The 22959-nt window shown below is 38.4% G+C and overlaps 3 protein-coding genes across 3 annotated transcripts; 2 read left to right on the top strand and 1 right to left on the bottom strand.

The window, feature by feature from the left end:
- Positions 1–3904: 3904 nt before the first annotated feature.
- On the bottom strand, positions 3905–6905 carry rps28 (ribosomal protein S28). The gene is made up of 4 exons (XM_044367816.1): positions 6800–6905; positions 6447–6494; positions 5396–5518; positions 3905–4028 (listed from the first exon to the last, which is right to left on the bottom strand). The coding sequence occupies exons 1-3, from the start codon at positions 6836–6838 to the stop codon at positions 5396–5398; spliced, it is 210 nt and encodes a 69-aa protein (XP_044223751.1). The 5' UTR covers positions 6839–6905; the 3' UTR covers positions 3905–4028.
- Positions 6906–7237: 332 nt separating this feature from the next.
- si:rp71-39b20.4 (potassium voltage-gated channel subfamily V member 2) lies at positions 7238–15607 on the top strand. Its single transcript, XM_044367813.1, has 4 exons — positions 7238–8728; positions 8871–9504; positions 10634–10759; positions 13119–15607. Exons 1-4 carry the CDS (start codon positions 8190–8192, stop codon positions 13434–13436), a joined length of 1617 nt encoding a protein of 538 aa, XP_044223748.1. The 5' UTR covers positions 7238–8189; the 3' UTR covers positions 13437–15607.
- Positions 15608–18468: 2861 nt separating this feature from the next.
- insl3 (insulin-like 3 (Leydig cell)) lies at positions 18469–19683 on the top strand. The gene is made up of 2 exons (XM_044368677.1): positions 18469–18761; positions 19191–19683. The coding sequence occupies exons 1-2, from the start codon at positions 18569–18571 to the stop codon at positions 19391–19393; spliced, it is 396 nt and encodes a 131-aa protein (XP_044224612.1). The 5' UTR covers positions 18469–18568; the 3' UTR covers positions 19394–19683.
- The last annotated feature ends 3276 nt before the right edge of the window (positions 19684–22959 follow it).

Genomic DNA, 22959 nt, shown 5'->3' with positions numbered 1-22959 from the left:
TGATTTGTGACATCACAACTATTTTGGAGCCAGTTGTGGCTCAGTGTGCAACTTACACACGTGTGATGTGGAAACTTGAAGCCTCCAGTGCACAAACACTGAGAATGGACTTTACAGTGAAGTAGGAGACATTTTGTGTCCAAAAGGTCAACTTTTTAAATGAAAAATATTTGCATGTTCATTGATTCTGGAGTAGAAGGAGTAGATGTCATTTTAAAGGTTTTAACAAGATAACTGAACTTCTTTTGTTGAAAAACCATATTGGACACAAATTATTATTCAAAGTATAGAGTATTTTATATACATCTTAAAACATGTCTGGAGGGGCTCTTTAAATTCCAGTCACAATTTGAGAAACAGATTTAAAAGATAAAATTTTTTTCATTTTCAGATGGTTAGATGAGTCTTTGAGGATTCTGGAGATACTTTAGAACAACAACAAGTGCTGTTAAATGACCGTCTGGAGTTTTCAAACATTGTACAGTATTTCTTTTTTTAAAATCAGATGCTTGGCTCTGTGACTTGAATGCATAAAAAGCACTCGAGGGCTCAAGGTTTTACTACTTGTACTTAAAGAAAATAACTGTTTTAAGTTAAATTTGATCATTTATCAGTTGTTTGCTGTCTTTCAAATCATTCAGTCCAAATTCAAAAAGTCTAAAAGTTTTCCAGTCAGTATAATATGAAAGTAACAGGGACAAAACAGATTCAAAGAGATGATGTACTACATTTAGATTAGGTCTAAATCTGGAAAGCAGTAAATAACATTTTCTACCAACAGTGTTATAATAGCAGCTACAACTCTACGCACAACGTCCTTGTTCTTATTGATGTTTTGCACGTCTGGCATAATGTTGCAGATCCTGCCTGCAGACAGACACACAGACACACAGACACACAGTGACACTGCTGGTGTTTTCTCCTGGCTGAGTTAGACCTTGGTGGCAGGCAGACAAACAGGGAGTGGCCTTGGAGTAAATTTGTTTCTAACCCGGTATGATCTTGCTTCAGAGAGACAGAGGGAGGGGGAGAAGCGGGGGAGATGGAGATATGGTAAACACATGCCACCCGTCTGAATGAGTGGGTGAGGCGGCGTGATGGAGAGGTGCGGAACGGTGATGACAGGGGGGTAAGGTGACACCCAGTTGTTTTCAAGCACAGAGCTGATGTTGACTGTGAGGTCTGTTGAACAACCTTGGAATCCCCCTCTCCCTCGCTTGTTCTCTCTTTCTATTGTTCCCTCTTACTTTTCCTTTTGTTTTCTATCTTTTAGATCAACAAGGCAGTCAGATAGTGATGCTGGTGCAGGTCTTTGGTAAACTTTCCAGCTTTCTTAGTGAACAATCAGATCCAGACTGTGAGATCTGTAGATTTGTTTTCTGATCGTGCACTGGCATGATTTCTGTTACATAAATGCGGCTTTCTGGCTGGATTTATGAGCTAAAGATGTCAAATCACAAGATTTAAATTTTTAAAAAGTAAAGCAAGTCTCTGTCTCACTCTGGCCTTGCTGCCTTTCTGTCTTGCTGTCTCTGACTCTCTGATTTCAGGCGTCAAGTGCCAGCATGTTGTTGTTGATCTTGCGTGTCTTACTTTAACTTTAATGAATAGCTGCCAAGAATTAATTTGTGGCTTGGTGTCAGTTTCCCACTTTGGTTTCGTGTTACCTGTTGATGCCCTCCTGGTTCCAGCCACAGTTAAAGTGCACAGTTATTAACTAACCAAAAGTAAAAAACCTTGCCTCTGTTGCAGGGTTTTTACAGTCAGTCAGTAGCACTACAGCGAAACACTTCCATATTAAAGCAGAACATTAATTCAATCTTTTAATGTATGTTATTGAGGATTTTTGTGGAAATCTGCCTACATTTTATACATTTTCATAACAGTTGTATGTACCATGTTGTGTGATGCTGGTGTTGCTGTCTGCGAGCCAAAGCAAGGAGAGTTTACTAACTGAAAATCAAACCTTTACAATCACTCACTTTATGACACAGTCGATAGTATTTTCCAAAGTTATAATTGATCATCTTATTTACAACTACAAAATGCTATCCACTGCTATCCCTGCTGGTACTGTTAATACCAAGGAAGCGTGCCATAGCACTGCACTGTGTCTGGCTAAAGCACATATCTCATATCATTTATTGATTTTACAACCAGAATAAATTCACTTGTCTACATTAGCAGGTCAATTCAAAGCTTTGTGTAAAGTAGGTCAAGGTAAGATGGAAAATATAAGGCCATAAGCAGCGAGAGAGACTCTGCACAACACATAACTCTAACTGACCTGCTTTCCTGTTCAAACAGCCACTGGGCTCCCTCATGAACCTCAAACTGGAATTCAGCCAAATACCTTCATGCAGAAAAACAACACAGCCACTTGAAATGTTTAAATGTCTACATGTGAAGAAAACATTTTTATTATGATTTCTGTTTCTCCCTGTGGGGTGTTAATTTACAAACTCCATTCCAGAGAAGGTGTTTCATATTTCAGCCATTTTACATTTGAGGTATATTTTAAAATGCAGAGACGTGCAGTTATGACTTTCATTTAATGGAGCTTTACTGTCCACAAATGTGAGTAGAGAGTGTGTCTGTGGCTTTGCAATTAGTTGGTTAAAAAAACCCAACTATATTAAATTCATCAGATGTATAACATAGACATGTAAATGTTTATATTTGTGTATTAAAATTAAAAATAGAAGATTTTGTCTCTATACAGAGTTTTGAGAATACATTAAGAAAATGATTTTGTGAAATGGCTCTTGGGTGATGAGTTATTTTAAGACAAGCTGCTGGTGTTGAAATAACTCAGCACAACTGTTTGAAGACAAGACTGTGCAAAATGATTGTTTACCTGCAGGACATCACTGAGGTGAATGTAAATTCTACTATCAGCTGAGTGATGCTGCTCTCTGCTGGGCAGAATTTGAACTACAAAACCTGATCCTGCTCCTAAAAATCTCTACATGTAGATAAACAGCATATAGACAGATTGATTTAGGCGAGACTGAATATGAAGTCCCTTTTATGTGTTATTGCTCATTATATGATGATTTGAGGGCTGCACTACTCAGTAAAATGTCATCTCTGATGATTTTTTCTGGATGAATGATTATAAAAAGCTGCATGTCAGGGAGGGAACCTTTTGTGTGGCTGAATGTATTTGTAAAGCTTTGGTACAGACGACAAAGTTCTTTGATTGCAATGTAATGTTAGAAAATTTTTTCTTGTCTATGTTTGACAAATGTTTCAACACTGCAACTGTATTTTGGTGTCTTGTAAGTCCATTTGTAATAACTACTGAACCACATTGGGCCATATTTGAGATGAAATAAATCAACAAGCATTATAAAACTAATCTGACATACACTCACAACGGTGCTCCTGTGCTGCTTGACCATGACCTTCATTTGAATTGGCCTTGTGACATTTGGTCACTTAAAATAAATCTTCTCTAGTTTCCGTAGAGCAACAAAGTGAAAGCTGTTTTCTCTTAAAAAGCTTGTGGAAAAACTAGACACATTAAACTGCATTCAACATTATTTACTGCTACAGCCTCTGGATTCAGACACTGTATAATAGATTTTTGTTTCATTTTTAAGTTTTATACACTGATGTCACAAATTTGGCACTTTGCTAATCAGTTACTTGACAATAAAATCTGGAATATTTAGGATCATTGCTAATGCCATTATCTGAAATGTTTAAATAGTTATTAGTTTGCAGGAAAATATGTATTAAAGCACATTAACATATGTGCACAAAAACAAATAAATTGCCAGAAGGCTTTGTTGAGTATAATACAGCACTGAATTGGTTGCCAGCCTACTGCTCTGTCATCATTATGATGAGGAAAAAAACCTGTTTACAACTGCACAATAAACACAGGACTTCCACAATATCATCTTAATTACCAACTTTATTTCAAAACATCTGAACAAGTGAGATGCAGGCCACAGCAAGTGAAACTGATGGTGTCTTCTGCTCCACAGCGATGGATTGGCACCTCACAGCTTCAGTGGGCACTGTGGAGACAAGAGAGATCAGTCAATTCAACTCAGCCAGCAAAAATTAAAAGTCTGTCTCCTTCATCCCTTCTGTATGAAGAGGATAGCAGCAGATAGAAGCACACTGACCCGGAGTCTCAGATTAGCAGATTTAATACTGTCAGAGACAGTGGTTCTCTGTAGTGCAGTCCAGACCTGCTCTTTGTAAAAAGTGCCCTAATAACTTCTGTTGTGATTTGGTGCTACATAAATAAAATTGACTTGACCTGTCCTGGTTATTGTGATGAGGTACTGCTGTTTTTTTTTTTTTATCCCAGCTGCCTGCCTTCTGTGTTCAACTGCTGTTCCAGGAGGAAATTAGTCCAGATTGAGCCACGAACAGTGAAAACTAGCAGTGCCTAAATCTTGACATCCAGCACAATGAACCACAGAACCCTCCGTGACAGAATCACAAGTGTTCACTGCATTTCAAACGTTTTTGTTTTAGGGTGACCATCAATATAATACAATTACTTGGATGTTTTGACATGCAGTCTACAAGGTTTTTCAGCCGTGAATATTTGTAGCATTAGACATTTAAAGTGGTGGTTAATTCTGATGAGGGCCAGGAGTGGGACGAATGAAATGCACTCAGTGACAGGACAAATATGAACTTTGTCAGAAAACTAGGCAGTTCAGAGGACTTGCAATAATCCTCCTTTTGGAAGCCCTGTTCAGATTTTGTATACACAGCTTTTGATTCAACTCTGGTAACTTCAAAGATGATTTGTCGACACCCATTTGCATACATCAGGGAGCAAAATACTAAAAAACACCTTTTAATAAAATGCAACACAACTATGATAATAGCTAACGTTAATTATGGTCACTGAGTGTCCATTGGCTATTACACATCACTGGAGGCCTAAGCAATGTCTTCAAATTGAATTCACTAAAGTGTAATGCCAACTAACTTACAAGTTCACAACTTTTCTGTAAAACAATAGTCACGTTCTCAAATAAACACTGATGTTTTCCTCGCTGTAATTATTTTTACTAAAAAGACTAACTGGTGAGGATACAAACTATTGAACAAACTCAGACAGCTGAAGCCCCATATTATCTTCTGATAAACTTATAAATACATTTCAGGTCATAATGAGGACTATGGATTTTGTCCATCACTTACATTGTTAGCACATTTGTAGGGGATCATCTAACGGCAGTATAAACAGGAGGAATGATTACAGCAAGCAAAACCTGTTTCAATGTTCATATGGGCACCTGACTATTGTTTTAAGATGGTCAATACATGACACTGGACATGAAAAAAATTTGTGAACCCGTCCGTTAACCACTCATTAGTGACGGGGCTAACAGACATGGCTGGGCTTATGTCCTCTCACCTATCGCAGCCTCCTGGCTTCTCTTTCAGACTCCAGAAGTGTCAGCACATCTCCTTCTCTGACTGGGCCCTTCACGTTCCTGATGATGGAGCGGTTGCTGTCGTCCATGAACTCAACACGGACCTGCACGAAAATAACAAAATGAATCACGGGTTAAGCTATTAATATTTAACAAGTAACGTTTTACATGAATTACATTATATTGGCAGAATTAGTAATATCCATTAGTGACAACCACTGTGTGAGTTGTGGCTAAACATCAAACCACTTTTAACTAAGCATTTAGCAAGGATTCAGACGTGCATTCACATGAAAGTTGGACAAATCTCACCTGCCAATAAAAATTACTGCCATAGACTGTACAAAACAATTCCCAAATGTTTCCCACGACAATGGAGGGAAACTTTTGTACTCCTAATATTGGTGGCCCACATGGAAATCTTCACTGACCAACCACTTTTCTATATTTTTATGTTTGATGGATTTATTTTAATGGCATTATTCACTTATTTTATTTGGTGCTAATGTTGAGGTGAAAGTTTATTTAAGAAAGGCTTATAAATGGAACTCAAATACAGTTAAGGAAGTGATTTCATATGACTCCTTATTGGTAGTAGTTTTTTTTAAAGCATTATTTTCCTTTGCTTGCAAATTTAACGTAACATTCAAGCATTTTGGGCTGCAATAGTCAATAAAAAAAAATAAGAAAAAAAAACCAACTCCGAAATCCCGGAGGGACTGAGAAGCAATTTAAAACATTTACTTGACATGCTGCTTCACTGGAAAAAAGCTACCACATTCAGAGGTTCAGCACATCATTAGGGCTCAATTTTAAACCTTAAAACTATGTTGTCTTTAAGGGGAAATGTGTTTTACAGCCAAGTAAAACACGGACGGACTTTATTTAAAAGCTACAGCTTCTTTCAGGACATAGTGCACTTCTGTGAATGTCAAATGTGAATAGACGAATTAGCGATATACAAAATAGGGGAATAAAAATACCTATATTTAATAAATACACCCAACTGTGAGACATTAGTCTCTGGCATACCTGTGTACATTGTCCCTGGGAACCAGTTCTTCCGAGCACCTTAGTGACCTGAAAACCAAACATAAAATAGATTAGTACTGCACATTCCTGAAGTAAACGTTGTCTATTTTTTTTGTTGTGAACCGAAATATAAAAAGGGACCAGCAGTCTACAACATGTTGAACTAGCTAACGTTAGCAGCGTGGACTGGCCTCCATGATGGAAGCGCGAGAAGAAGAAGAGCCGTTTACTAATCAGGAGACACAAGTCGGATTTAACTTCAAGTTTTTGGCGCCGTGTAAGACGTTAGTTGTTACTGTAACTGTCTATCCGTCCGAATGTGATTATTTTTGCCATATTATATATTTTCTTACTCTTGCGAGCTTGATCGGCTGCACGCGGCTGGCGTCCATGTTGTCAGGTTAGACCGGAAAGGAAGTCACGTGGTCCCCGGAAGTCATATATGTGCAACTGTAATAATTCATTTTATTACATTTTGACCATTTTAATTAAACTGTAATGCAATTTGAACCACATTCATCTAAAAATGCGTAGAAAAGTTGAAAACATTATTATTATCATAATTTTAAAATACAATTCAATTTTTTGCTTTAGCTTGTCGTTTCCTTTTCCGGCAAATTGGGCGATACTATTCACATGAACCTCCACGGGGGGCGCCGAGGACCCTACCATTATTCACCGTGTTTCAATCTTTTTTTCTTTTTTGGCCATTTTACTAATTTTATAACGTGGAATAAGAGACCAAATTAATTATATATGTGTGTTTAACCCCCATTATAAACATACATTTATTTTATACATAATGGTCCTTTGCTTTCTGTTGTATATTGAAACTATAAATACCTTTAATATCTTAGGTTCAGTGGCCATCTGCAAAGAAAATAGACCATAACCATTATTTCTCCAACAGGCTAAATACACATAAGGCTAGGCCCATATAAAATCTGAACATGTTTGTGTTAAATACCTGTTTTGTGGCTCACTCACATGTTTACAGCAACCGATTTTACATTAGCCAATTCAGTAAACTAAATCATAATTATTTGCAATCCCTTGTTAAGTATTATATAATCACAATTGGACTTTAATTTTTTTTTACTTTACTTTATTTTGAATTGGACAAATTAATTAGCCTATTCTCCCAAGAACATCAATGATCTGATTTGAGGAAAAGCACTTCATTTAAAATTCAGAGGAAAAACTGAAATAATGCATGCTAAATATTGGAGTCTGTGGATTTAAGATACAAACCCAAGCTTATTTTTACTCTTCAGAGCAAGTCCATATGGACTATAGCTAGAGCTACCCAATGAAATCTATGTGTAGAATTAGTATGAACTTCCTTTGCAAAAGCTCTTCACAGCCTAGTTAGCAATGCAATATTGTCACCACACCACTCACTCCGCCTTTCCTCCTCTCTCAGAACTCAAAGCCTTAAATCACAACACTAATCCTTGTGAACAGTATTTTTAACTTGCGTTTGAACAGAAAGAACAGCAATAGGATTAGAGAATCAGTGAGGAGGCTGAATCCCTAACTCATGCAGTTGATCTTCTTGCATGCTAAGAGACGCACAGCAGCTTTTTCCTTATCTTTAGTTCAACATGTTGGCAGATTTTTTCAGAGGACAACATCCTGCTTAAATGGAGATCTTGTGGAATATTGTTATCATTGTTCACTGACTTCCTCTCTCAACTTGGTGTAGAGCTTTTTTGTTGGTCTGTTTTCTAAGGAGCCGCCACAATGGAGAATATGAAGCCAAAGCTGAAGGTGCTGAAAAAGCGCCGCTCCAGTCTTTTTGCCACTATAAAACGGGAAATGAGCATGTCACAGAGCATAGAAGAGCAAGAAAGTGAATTCCCCTTTTCACAGGACTGCTCTGTGAAACCATGGACATCTATGGACAACCTTGACACTCCAGATGATGTAAAAAATGTGAAAAAAGATCCGATCCCAGAAGCACCAAACCCAAGGAAATCAAACATTGTCAACCTCAACGTGGGTGGAAAGGTGTTTCACATCCCAAAGCATTTGGTCCTCCGACACCCAAAAACCAGGATTGGAGTCCTTGCTCTCTGTGATGATCCGGTCAAGCGTTTGACGCTCTGTGACGATTACAATGTTCAGAACAATGAGTTCTTTTTTGACAGGGACCCCATGTTTTTCCACTACATCTTCCATTTTTACTGCAGCAATGTCCTGTGGGTGATGGATAGCCTCTGCCCTGTCAACTTTGAGGAAGAGATGTCTTTTTGGGGGCTGAAACTGAAGGACACTCCAAGGTATGCTCTAGATACTTGATACTCACTACTGTGCTCACTACTGTACTGTGTAGCTTGGCCTGTTGTTGCTTGTATATTTCAAGCAGGATTTTTAAAACAATTTTTTGTAAAAATGGGCAATAATGTTTCTTCTTCTTCTCAGGTGTTGCCGCATTCTGTTTGAGGAGAAAGTGGACGACATCAGAGACCAACTGAAGGTCAACAAGGAGCTCATTGATGAGATTAAGCCTCACCAAGATGACGAGGCCTACAAGACCATGTGTCTTGGAAACTTTCGGAAGATCCTCTGGGACCTGATGGAGAATCCTTACTCTTCTCTGTCAGCCAAAGCCTTTGCTGTGTTTTCCAGTCTCTTTGTGCTAATCTCCATCGTTGCCATGACAATGAATACAGTGAAAGAACTCAGGGAATACAAACTTGCTGGCAAAACCTACATGGAGTGGATAGAGGTTGCCTCCATCCTTTTCTTCACCTTAGAATACTTCTTGCGTTTATTCACCACATCGGACATCAAACATTTTGTGAAGAGTGCCCTCAACTTTGTTGATGTGGTGGCTGTTATGCCATATTTCATCCAGATCATTTTTGAGGTGTTTGTTTTAGATTCAGAAGACTTGGGTGCACAGGAAGATTTGAAGGCCATGGCAAGGGTCAGTAAAGTCAGCAAGGTGCTCAAGGTCGTCAAGTTGATGCGCATCTTCCGTATCCTCAAGCTTGCCCGTCACTCTACAGGCATGAGGGCATTTGGTTTCACCATCCGCCAGTGCTCTGAGCAGGTATGGAGGAGTATCAAACAAGAAAAAATAGAAACACAAAAATACATTTTATGAACATCTTTAACTGAGGAGACATGCATAAATAAAACAAGGAAACAAGGAAAACGAGTTACGTATGGTAACTCCCATATTAGCCATATGAAAGTGGTCGCTCGTAGTGACAAACCCACAGAGAATTATCACCTGTTTTAGCACCTTTTAGCTCACTGCATTAAAGCTGCAGGTTTTCAAGCCTCTCATTAATTTCATTTGCAGATGTAGGAGACAGCTGTTTTTATAAAAAAAAAGCTCTAAATAACCACTGTATGCTAGTTACCCCAGCACCACAATGACAGACAAAGCTACTGACTAGCTGGTGAATTTAATTGAGGATTTGGCAGACATTTCTGTAGGAGTTGGTAGAGACCAAAAGCAGAGCTTAAAGGAGAGTGAATATTGGACTGACATTTGGTGGCCTGTTGTTCTTACAATTTGTTCACCCTGCCTCTGATGTGGCCAAAAAATCAGTTATGGCATATTTAACGTTCACACTGGCTTTGGACACAGAAAAATGTATGGAAACTTTCACCATTGAAAAGGTCATGAAAAATTTTATGCAGTAACCAAGGTGTCCCTATTTTGTAAGGAGTTCAGCTAGGGGGATAAATTTTAATTTAGCTGAATAATAGGTTTTAAAATCCATGATTTACATAACCTGTGTAAGCATTCAGAATACCCTTTTCTTATCTTTTGTGACTTCATTTTCCAATGTAGCACTTTTCTCCATCAGTGCTGCCACCTGTGATGAGACAAAAAAGAGATCTATTTCTAATGGTCATGTGGGTACAGGCCTGACACAGGTTTCTTGTATACAGGAGACCTGTGTGTGAACAATGAAAGTCACAACATTACTCAAATAAATGTATCTGTCACTTCCTAGCTAAACAGTTTTTGGCAACTTCTCTATATTGGGGCCATCCATGTTGAAAACACTGCACAGTAAGTGGTAATGTAGATATATTATGTAGGCTAGGTATCACAGGGGAGTTACAGTAAAGTTTAAAATTGCCATGTGGCCTAATGAGTGGTCCCAGATTTGCAGATATGCATTGGCTTGGCATTTGACATGAACTTTTCTGTGATCCTTTAGGTGTGTTGTCTGTTTCTGTTCATTGCCATGGGAATCTTCACATTCTCTGCTCTGATGCACTCTGTGGAGGTGGATCAGCCTGGGACACCATTCAGCAGCATACCAGATGCCTGGTGGTGGGCTGCGGTGAGTAGGCTAAACTTCATCTTCCAGTTCAGCAATCTAAACATATCTCTAGTCCTGGACTTTTCTTTCTTGTGGTTTTAACTTTAATTCAAATAGAAAAATACCAAACTGCAACACTATTTTGTAATTAAACCTGGCATGTTTGTGACTTTGCAATGAACTTGGTTGTATCCAAGTAGCATAAAGAAAAAAAGGAAACAAACAGTATAAAGATTTTATGAATTTTAAAATGTGATCAAAGGTCTTTCCTTTCTTACCATTTTCCTTGACCTTAACGGAAAATGTCATGAATCAAGGAAAAATGGATCATAACATTTAATTCAGAAAGTTCAATCAAAGTGCTAAAAAATCCAACTCAACTTGCACTTGCCTGTATGATGCCTGAATTGCTCGTCATTATTAATAAAGCAAGGAATGATTCTCAGTATAGAGGATTCAACCACCTCTTATGGCTGCCACTTAGATTCTTCCGGATCAATTAGCTTAGTTATGAATCTTGCTAAGCTGTTCCTCTTGACTGTGTTGAAGAGACAGAGGAGAAGCTCAGTAGAGGGTGTGTCAGTATGATCAAGCAGAGCAGTGCATTTTGGGTGTCAAGGATTAGGCCTGCCAGGATTTGTGCTGCCTGCCTAGTCAGACCAAGACAAAATTTCAGAGTACACAGCAGAGTCATGTTCTGTGCTATTTTTGTGGCCCTACCAAGCAATGCGCTCATGATGAGATTGTATTTAAAGACTTTGCTAGCTTAGTACAATCCCTTTCTGTGAATGACTGTTTGGTTAAATCAACTGTGATTTGAATCTGAATATAGCAGGAAAACATTTGATCCATTTTTCATTCTAAAAATGGACATGTGGCCGCAACTGTCATTCAACATTGATGTGTCAGTGTGGGCTATGACACGCAAAATTACTGTATATTCAACACCTCAATAAATGTGAGGAACTGGCTTGTTAAGGCCATCGACGTGTCCTGTTGTTCAACACCAACTTCTGCTCAGCTCTCTGAGTAAAATCACTTAATTGCTAACTAGAGCAACATGGTAACCAAACGTGTTATCACCTCCTCCAAGCTAATTATTTTAGGGGTGCCACGCTGTATGTTGACTCTTGGTAATTCTCCACATCCTGCACAAGAACATCAATTTCCTCTTGTGAGTGGCTTTTGTGGCAAATCCAATGCAGACTTTTGTAGAGCATTGAGGATTTGATTGCCCCATGACCGTGTTTAGCCCTCACCACGCAGCCAAGAAGTAATTATAACACGTAACTCTCTGTAAAACTATAACTTGTTATTTTTACATTTAGTGAGCTTTAGGGGTGCTTTGGACAGAGCAAGGCTATCTGATTCCCCTTGTTTCCAGTCTTTAAGCTAAGCTAAATTGACTGCCTCCTGCTGCATCTTCATATTTAGTGGACAAACATGAGCAAGAATCAATCAAACAAGAAAGTGAATAAGCATTGATTATTGGCAAAAGTGGCATTGGTGAGAGGACACAGTATTGGAGTCCTGTAAAAAGTAGAGGTTTTAATCTGGAATCAAAAGCTGAAAACATCTTCTCATTACCAAATTATACAAGAATGCAATTAACATTTGGATTCCAGTTGATTGAGGTTTTGCAATTGACAATGTAATTATACAACAATTGGGTTTAAAGTATATTTATCTAATTAGCTGTTTGATCAAGTTGGTATTAGGGAAGCACTACCACTATTTTGGATTCTGTTTCTCATCATAGTTAAATTTTAAAAGGCAAACTTTGGTAAGGATAAAAGATGTAGTTTGTCTGAAGTTTGCCGTGTTGTTTACCATAATGACATTAACACATTTTGTAAAATCTTTGCCTTGTTTTCATGCACTAACATAGGCTTTAGTGTGTTTGTACATCATCCGCCTGGTTCTCTGTTTTTCTTCCACTCTCATTTAAGGGCATTTGGATTTTATTTATCCGGTGGCAGCTGTTAACTTACGTGTCTAATCCCCTCTAATACTGTGTAACGTGCTTCGTTTGTGGCCAGACACAGTGATTGCATTCGAGAGATGGAGAGTGTTGCAGCGCCTTCCTGGAAGTTTATTTGATCCTGTTCATGTTCAACTTGCAGCATAGCAAATGATCAGTACAATAAACATCTGAATTGTGGGATTCTCAGAAAAGCCATTGCCAAGGGTAATTTGGAGAAAGCCTGAAAGGCACCATGAGAATGAGCCATGATATCTACCTGCCTTATTTGGAGAAGAATGACAAAAAGCCCAATATTTCACTTTCCACACCATGTTCTATATTTCTTCATGTTAATTCCAAAAAACCCAACTAGATTATGGATGCAAGCAGACTCACTTTACTCTTCTGTTTCTACAGGTGAGCATCTCTACTGTGGGCTATGGAGATGTCGTCCCTATCTCCTATCTTGGCCGCTGCGTGGCATTTGGCTGCATCTCCTTTGGCATAATCCTCAATGGAATGCCCATCTCCATCCTGTTCAACAAGTTTTCCGACTACTATGCCAAACTGAAAGAACAAGAATACACATTTTCAAACACAGAACGCACGTTCCAGCTCAAGAAACGTCTGAGGCGCAAGTTTGACAACTGCTTCGAACCCCAGCCAGAGGAATCCGATGATGAGATCCACATTCGGCCCAGTGGAAGGCAAACTATTCATGTGAACGAAGATTAAGAGAAGCTGCCCGGTCACAACCTCGCTTACCCTAAATGGCCTTATCACCCTTCCAGAAAGTGCAAGACCCCATCTGCCTCCAGCTCTGAGCCTATGTGATGTAAGATAAACAATCCAAGGGGGGAAATGGAGGCAGCAGCAGCAAGTTGAGATAAGCTTTAAGCCTGAGCTTTACAGTAGGTGCTGTTTGCATGCTATGGGTGATGACTCCTCTGTTAAATGGACAAGATGCTGCCACTGGACAGCTTGTTATTTGTTTCCAAAAAAAAAAAAAATTCAACTAACTGTGACTTAACTGAAATAGATGTTTGACAAAAGGAGGTCAAATAGTAAAATTATGAATGAAGCAATATTACGCACATCATTTCAAAGGGAGCGTGATGCTTGCGAAGATGTTTTCATTGAAAGTGCTATTAATGAACTATATTTGACATTCTGGATGATCTGTTACATTTTACTTTACATTCTTGATACTCTGCATAAAAGACAATATAACTTTAATTTCAATCTTCTGTAAAACATTTGGCAAATAACAGCCAGTCAAACATTGTGGATGGATTTTAGTCACTGTCTTGCACTTTCTTATACCAAGGAAATACAAGTGTATAAGACACAAGAACTTCTCAGATTTACTGTATGTACACCCTGAGAAAAATTTCAACATCTCCGGTGAAAAGCACTTCACATTCTGTGTCATGTGCATTATTGTCAAGAGCACACTTTTTTTTCTGGACGGTCATCTGGCATGCATTTGACTGAACCAAAGTGGGAGGAGAGGGGAACTGGAGGTGTGCCAGTAGTGGTCAAGAGCCACAGTGTAATTTTGTTGTCAAGGATTACCGGGATTTGCACTTATGCTTCCTTCCTGGTCAGACAAGGGCAAATGTCAGTCAGGTACTGTGCTATTTTGGTGGAGAGTCTGCACAATCAGGCTCTATTTAAGTGCTTACAAGCTACTTTCATGGATGATAGGTGATTTATTTCTGATATAGATCTGTCAAGTTGAAAAAACTTAATTTTCATATTAGTTACACATGTGCAATGATATATACAGTATATATAGTAATAGTCATCTAGTATATGGCATCATCCCAACAGGAAGAGAGATTTGTGCTCCATGTTCTTGGCCTGTAGATGTCACAGACAAGCGTGACCCACTCCTGTAGTCAAACTGTCCTTCCACTATGCTGGTGGCTTGTGTTGAGCTCTTTGGCCAAAATCATTAAACCAATTAGTTTGCTGGGCAACAGTTCTCCAAGGACCACAGAGTTTCAGTGTGTGTTATCTCCTTCCTAACATATTTAAGGTGCTGTATTGGCTACTCTCTCATGGTAACTGACAAGGCAAGAATTTCTCTCAGATATGCTCAATAATATTCTGTCCAGTGCACTGGTTTAAAACAAACAGGACGGATTTAAGGGGAAGGAAAATAAGTTATTTGATTGGTCATGATCAATGCCAGCCCCAACCACACCCACTGATTCACCTCTGATTTACAAAAACAGAGCCCTATGAAGTATTAGACCTTGACTTCACTCATACAGAAAATATCTAGAGACAGCATTGTGAGCATTTTCAATGTGATTATTGATCACCAGCATCACGTTACTCTTGTTTCCTTTGTTGTAGGTGGCTGAGGATAACAGGGAAAGCATTATTTCATTTGTAAGAGTTTATTTCAAATCAATGAATGTGAAGGATCTGTCTACATGTGACGGATGTGTCCAATATTTGTTAACATTGTTAACAACAGTTGCTTAAAGATTTCAGAGGTTTTGAGTTGGGAGTCACTGGGTTGAAGTCCTTGAGAAATCTTGCAGAATTTTACAGATGAAAAAGTTCATTCAAGCTGAGCAATTAAATATGACCAAAGAATGTCATTCTTTTATATCTGTTTCATTGTACAAGCATTTCTAGTTATTTAATTACATTTTCAATTCATATACATATATTCCTTGAGAAAGCTAATCTATTAATCAGTGGCTGTAAACAATGAGTGTTGCTATGTGCTGATACCACAAAAAAACATGTAAAATGCATTTTTTGTTATATATTATACATATTCTAATGTGGAAAAAGGTAAAGAGTACTTCTTGCTCAATAAAAAACTCTCTTTATGTACATAGCACTACTGTATTATCATAATCATTATCATCCATATTCCTTTTAAATACACGAAACCTGATGTCCATGTCTATTAGCAGACGCCTCATTTGTCTCATTCGTCTGAAGGACGATGCTGCCTGTCTAATAGTATTAGAGGATAAGGTAATGGGAGAGATGCCAATGGTTTAATAGTGTCGTCAGCGCCAATTAAAACTCAAGAGTGCTGAGAGGTTCTGGCTGTCTCATGTGACTGAGCCGGGACTGAATGGATAGGAATAGATGCAGCTGAGAGGGACATCAGGGAAAGGTCAGTAAGACAGATGGACACAGACAAACAGGTAGACGGATAGACACACACATACAATGATGGGGACAGATAACACTAAACCACCTGACCAAAAAAGTTTCTGCATATAAAAAGGGATATTTTGATATTTCTCTTTCACTCAGTGGGAATTTACAGCACGTACAGAGAATATATTTGGCTGTATCGACTGTATGCCTTCTTGGAAAGGCATACTGTATAGGCCTTTTTCATTAAAAACATCCTGACATGTCACAACAGGAAAAGCACAGGTGTAAATAATACAATTAATGATGGCTAAATTTTATTTAGCTGCTTTAGTTTCAGGGTCCTGGTATTGTGCATGCTTGGCTCACTGTCATGACTGACTGGCACAATTCCACAGAACAAAGCCATCGTTAATGTTGTTAGTAACACCTGTGCTGTTACTACTATGACAAGTCAAAATGTCTGCTGTGAAGAGAGGTCTGTTCACTAAAATTAGGCAGTAGGAGCAAGAGGCTGAGGGTTCTTTGCAAGGTGTTTTCAGACAGAACGCAAAGCAAATTTCTGCCTTCTGTTATTTGCTCAAATTTGACAACCGAACCATTTTTGCAGTATACATTTATTAGCCCCAAACAGCCAATGTACGGACTGTACAGATGGTAGCTGTAGCTGATTAGCAACGTACACACCATCCATCCATGTGTGTGTGGAATTTGTTGACAAATCTCATGTTCAGAGCCAAACCAACAATGAACTCATGCTTCTTACAGGTATTCTGTGTATCCAAGACCTTCGCTAGCTTGTTGTGCTACATATCAGAACCTCTTGATTTTGTAATGAAGTACTTTGAGAAATGTATAATGTAGTACAAAGAGGTTGTGATAGGCTGTGTAGCACAACCATCTACATAGTGAAGCTCTGTAAACAGAACCCAGTTCCTAGCGCATTCGCAGTGTGTCTGCCGTACAAGGAACTACTCTCCTGAGACTGAAAACATGATTGTTATTATTAGTCTTTGGAGTCGTTTCTAAACAAACAAACATGCCCAAACTCTCACCCAGTGCAGTGGTGTGGCGTAAGGATAAGTCACCAGCCTTATTGTTTAACAGTGTGTGTGACAGTTCACGCTCTGACTGATCTCAGTACTCACCTGAAACTCCAGTTATTTCTGTTATTTTCCTTCAGTCTCCTCGTCTCTATACATTTATGAAGTAGATTCATAGAGCCCTGGGACAACTGAAAACATTAGTTCTAGTTAATGTCTCTTTGACTCTATTCGCACCGCCTAGAGTATTTGTATGTATTTGCGACCACTTGCGTCTCTCATGCACTCATGCCACATCTACTGAATACTTTACCAAACATTGTGCACATTGCTGGTTACTTGCTATCCCACACTGCTTTCAAAAGCAATTAGCTTGCGTCCCATAAAAAATGAATTTGGGCTTCAAAACTTCATTTTGCGCCGTTCAGTGTTCAGAGGGGTCTGACACATACTTCATCGACCTCAAAAACCACTCTGATCGATCTTAAATGTTGAGTTAACATTTGAAGTTAACATCTTGAAGACCTGGAACCACAGATGTTTCCTTTCACTCCAGAAAGGACTAATTTTTCATCTGTAGTTATGAAAAAGAAGTGCAGAACAAAACATTTGAGAGAACATATTAGCCAAATCGAAATTTTTACAGTCCTCAGTAAACATTAAAGTCAATTGTGCAGTATCACATTGAGCCACAGACGCTCATCTATCAACATCTATATAAAATATCTGTTAATGAACAGCATCAACTTATTTTTTTCCCAACACCTTCTAAAAGAAATAAAGAGAAATAAGTAGGATAAAGGGGATAAACACGTAGCAGCTGAGTGTAGTAAATCAATCACTGCAGTGAAGAATAACGTCATTAGAGGTTAAAATGCCATGCATAGCCAGAAGTACATTTAAGATGTTGACGTGCCACCTTACATATTTTTAATCAGTGCTGGAAATATGAAACACTCATCTCTGGCATGATTACGCAAATACAGTGAGGCCTGGGGTGACCATGTGTGTGCATAGTTGCGTCAATATCCTTGACGTCTTTTTTTGCCAGTCGCACTCTGTTCCAATTAACTCCCATCCCTCAAGATGTGTCAAGATAAGGTGTAAAAAAGCAATGCATAAGGACAATAGTTCACTGTAATAACATGAATTATGACGTTTGGACAATTTCTAAACATATGTGAGAGCTGTATTGTAGCCGAATGGGAAATCAGGGACGTCAACAAAATTAACAAATGAATGATCCTGATACCACATAAAGATCAGTAGGCACAGGGCCTTCTTTTCTAAATAAAGGTACAAATGCAGACTACTGTGGAGTCACAACATGACTAGAGCAGATGTTCTTCTGAGCCTCAATAACGGCAAATAATTCACTAAACTTTAAAACCGTAGATCACTGTCAGTCTAGGTTTTTATCTCAATGAGAGTTTCAGCCTTGAGGGCATCACTCTCATACTGAGCTTGAGATCAGGACATGCTTTTCCTTCACCAAGGCTGAATACATCTTTGGAAGAATCTGTGGCCTCAGTGTTTTTTTTTTTTTTTAAGCCGTCAGTACAGGTAGCACATATTCACTATATAAACCCCCTCAAGATCACCTCATAAGTCATCACACATCCTTATTACTCTCCACACGCCCAACCTCTCTAATCCATCCATCCATCCATCCATCCGGGACGACATCCTACAATGTCTGCTGCTAAGTGTTTGCTGTCTCTGATGGTGGTGTTTGTAGCAGCAGTGTGTGTGGTTCAAACGCAGGAGAGGATTAAGATGTGTGGGAGAGAGCTGATACGTCTCGCCGTCTCATCCTGTGGTAACTCTCGGCTTAGGAGAAGCATCCCAGACGTAGAAGTGGGGCAGCGTCAATTCACTTCTCACTGTAAGTACTTTATGTTACAATTTTAACATCAGATGCCTTTGGTTGAGAGCCACTGTTTGCTTTAATACCAGTATTGTGGATGGTCACCAGGCATATTTAACATTTTAAACATTTAAAACAGGTTTGAGTCTGTATAACTTTATCTCTCCTGCTGTAGAGACATAATTTTTCTAATCAAGCTTTATGAATATCTTACCTCTGATCCAGCAAGATGAATATTCTCATGGATTCATAGCTATTTTATCAACTTATTAAATAATTCAATTAATAAACAGCTAGATAAATTTCTCAGTGTTTTAGTGGCATTCATGTCAGTTTGCAACTGCATAACCTTGTGTCATACAGTTTGCTCCAAAATGTAATAAAAACATCAAGTTCTGAGCATAAAACTATAGATCTCTATCTTTTCTTTCCTTCTCCTCTGTGCAGGGGACCAGGATGCCACCACAGAGGAGCTGCAGGCTTCGGAGACGGTCCACATGCTTTCACAGTCTGATGGGGAAAAGGATGTCTTCGCCTTGGCTCCTCATTGGTACCCCCTGTCCAATCGCATCAGACGAGCTGCTAGAAAAATATCTGATATTTGCTGTGAGAAAGGATGTAGCTTGAGAGAGCTGATCCAGTTTTGCTAGATGTATTCATGATTATCACACATTTGGTTGCAAGACGAGTTAAGATATTGTTACAAGTTGCCTTGAGAAGTCAAATTAAAATGATTTTGCTATATTTCCAATCTTGTAGCATTCTGGCAAACACTGCACACCAGTAATTATAGATACTTGATCATATTTAATAAATTATTTACAATGACATACAGGAGGTAAAATCACACAGACTGGAAAATTGAAATGATTGTTTATTTTGTATTAATATATTTGCAATCATCAAGCTACACTGTAATAAAGCTTTTGATGATTATTTATGAAGGTTTATTTGTTATGCTTTTTTTCAACATGTTCCAACTTCTTTCAACTAAATGCAGAGCAAAACTATCAACTCAGTATCACAATATTGCAAATCCATTTAATTAAAATCACATTTTAAGGACGATCTCTTGAGACTGAAATCTGTTTTTCAGTAGACTTCTGCTCAAAATGTCCGCACAATCATGTTGATCAAACCAACACAGAACAACATACAATAACTTGGACAGATCTGGGCCGAATATTTGTAAAAAAATGTTTAGACTCCGTGATCCATTTCGGTTGATACTGTACAATTTCCTAAAACTATTTGTATTTGATAAGGAGCACTGGCAGACAACAAAATCATGTTATACTAATTATGAATGTAAATATCAACATGTTGCCATTGTTTACTGTGTAAAATTCTAGTACCATCATTTAAATTTCACAGATTGGTTTTATTTTGCATCTGTCAAAACTGGTGTCTTATCTGTATGAATTAACTGGCAACACACCAATCAACACTTCTAAACAACTATATAAAATCAACACTTAGTAACACTGTGTTCTGTTGTTAATTAAAATAATCAAACTTGCAGAGAAATTAACCCTGAAATTGTGAATACACATACACACACGGGCTATAAGACAGTGGTTCTCAAAGTGGGGTCCGGGGACTCCGAGGGGTCTGTGAGGGGGCTCCAGGTGGTCTCTAGCAAAAGGGAGAATAATTTATTTTCACTATAATTCCATCCATCAAGTAACACAATGACAGAATGTATGACTGTTTTGGTCATGGGTTTCATACACTTTCTCTAATAAAACATCTAAAAGCAAAAGATGGGGGACCCTGGGGCAGAATCTTATCAAATGGGGGTCTGTGGTCTAATTTGTGTCAGTTTAGGGGTTCTTGATGTAAAAAAGTTTGAGAACCACTGCTATAAGACACACACTGGACTAATGCGACAGTGTGAGTTTGCTTTACAACACTGGCGCTCTCTCTGATAGCACTAAATCGGATTGAGGCCATTGGCCGAGGCATTCAGCCCCATAATAACAGAAATAATCTCTGTAACCCGGCCAGTTTCTCACACTGAGGAGTGCATAATTCTCTCAACGGATAATCAAATGTGGTGCTGATTATCTGCCACTCTATACTGCAGCCTTCGCTAAATGAGTCTTAATAGCAAATGAAATCAGCCTACAGTGACTGATTGGTTAATTGGTTTTATTTTTGGGAAGGATGGATTGCGTTGTATGTACAATTGGTTTTTGTGTAATTGGTTTTTATCTGTTTGTTTATTTATTTATTGGACAAAACAGCTGAAGATGAATTAAGATCAACTTGTAAGCAGATAATTCTGCTTGAAAGGCTTTTAACCACAGATACTTAGAGAATACAACAGTCTTTTTAATTAGTGGCTACATCTAGCAAACATCTGCTGTTCTACATACATCACCTTTTAAACATTAAAACTATTTCTATGCTTGTGTCCTTGAGCTTATTGTAATGATGCAGTCTGTATAATGGCCATAAATGAATAATATTACATTAGAGGATATTTCAAATGAGAGAATAAACTAGACAACAAAACTATGAATTAAACCCGAATTACACATGAAAGTACATTTACACTTCATTTTAAAGGTTTAAAACTTGCTAGTCATTTTCTACAAAGTTTCCTGGAACAAACTATGTAATTTGGTATATATATATGAGGGAAAACAGTGTACACTTACAGTTAATTAATAGCAAGTGTAATATATCTTTAGCTAGAGCAGAGACAGCCAGATGAACATGCAAAATTGTGCAAAATTGTGAAATTTGCCAAACATACAGTTCAAACTAGAGAGGGAGTTAAGTTTTCAATGATAGAATGAATGATATTGAAATATTAAATTGGGTTTAAATGAAGCAGTTATCTGAATGAAATTCCTCAGTGAAGTCAACAACTGCTAATAAGCTCAACACAAGTTTTTCAGAAAATTGTAAAGAAAACATCCATCTGTAAAAATAAAGCGATGAACCAAAACTATAATTCTTTTCAGAATTAAATAGGTGCAAAACATGTGTACACTTTTAAATAGACAATTTGCAAATTTGGAGGGAAAGGAAGAGAAAGCAGGAAATGATCTGAGTGAGGGGGTTTGTGCAGTGTACCATGTTAACCAGCAGAGAGTGACAGATATCTGCTTTTAAATGATGTACTTTCTGCTCGGCCTTCCTGCATCTACAGCAGGACTGACCTTTCATAGTTGACCCTGGTGAGTAGAGGGCCAATTCTGACAATTCAGGAGTGTTACTTTTAAATTTTAATGTTAATATATCAATTATTTTAGTTGCATTTCTCCCTCTCCTGCTGTGATGGTCAGTCTCTTGAGGCTCATTATTGTAAAATGGCCAATCACCTCAAGTGATCCTTTATCTCCTTGTGACAAGAGGATACATCTGATCAGAGGACACTTCTATTCCTCAGCCCATCATCATTTAGTGCCAAAATGAAATGCCACTCACACACGGCTGCATGGGGTCTCTTTGATGGACTCCTCTACATGCCTGTTTTGCCATCTGAAAAGCTGCTAAACCAAATAATAAAAAACTGAAATCAAAACCTTTATCTCTCTCGCTGTCTTTCTATCTCTTTGTATCCAGTTTCAGTGAGCAGGAAAAGCAGCGGGACAGAATAGCACCTTCACTGAGTGCCAGAAGAGCAGCTACACTACTCACACACATGCATGAACACACACATACAAACACACACACACACATGCACGCATGCCAGGCAGGAGAGTGTGTGAGTGTGTGTGTGTAGTGGACTGGTGGGTGTCAATTTGCATGTAAATGAAATGGCTCTCAGTGCTCTTGTTTCCAACAGTAAAAGTGTCAGGGCTAAAGATGCTATATTTGGTGTATGTGTGTGTATACGGTTCATGTTTTGACACATGGCACATGTATACACTCTGCATATATGTGCTTGTGCTCTGCATAATGGTGCGAGTGTGGGTGTACAAGACTAGGAAACCCATTTGAAGTTCATGTCTATACTTATCTATTTTTTCTACCACTGTGTTTGTGTGTTTTTTTTGTAACCAGTGGGCACATATGGGTGCGGGAGCAGAAGTAAGGACAAACACTGACATGTCTGGTTTTTGTGTGTCCATCATTATTAGTGCTCGGGGCATGCTTCTACATAACACAAACTGTCAGATGTTGTTTCAAAGAAATCCTCAGTTAACAGGCTCTTTGTCTTGTCTTGCATTATATGGAGCCAGAACAGTGACTTTAAGTTTTG

This window comes from Thunnus albacares, chromosome 12 (assembly GCF_914725855.1).
Source record: "Thunnus albacares chromosome 12, fThuAlb1.1, whole genome shotgun sequence".
Classification (NCBI taxonomy): Eukaryota; Metazoa; Chordata; class Actinopteri; order Scombriformes; family Scombridae; genus Thunnus; species Thunnus albacares.
The sequence above is the reverse complement of the archived record's forward strand: the minus strand, read 5'-3'. Positions and strand labels throughout refer to the sequence as shown.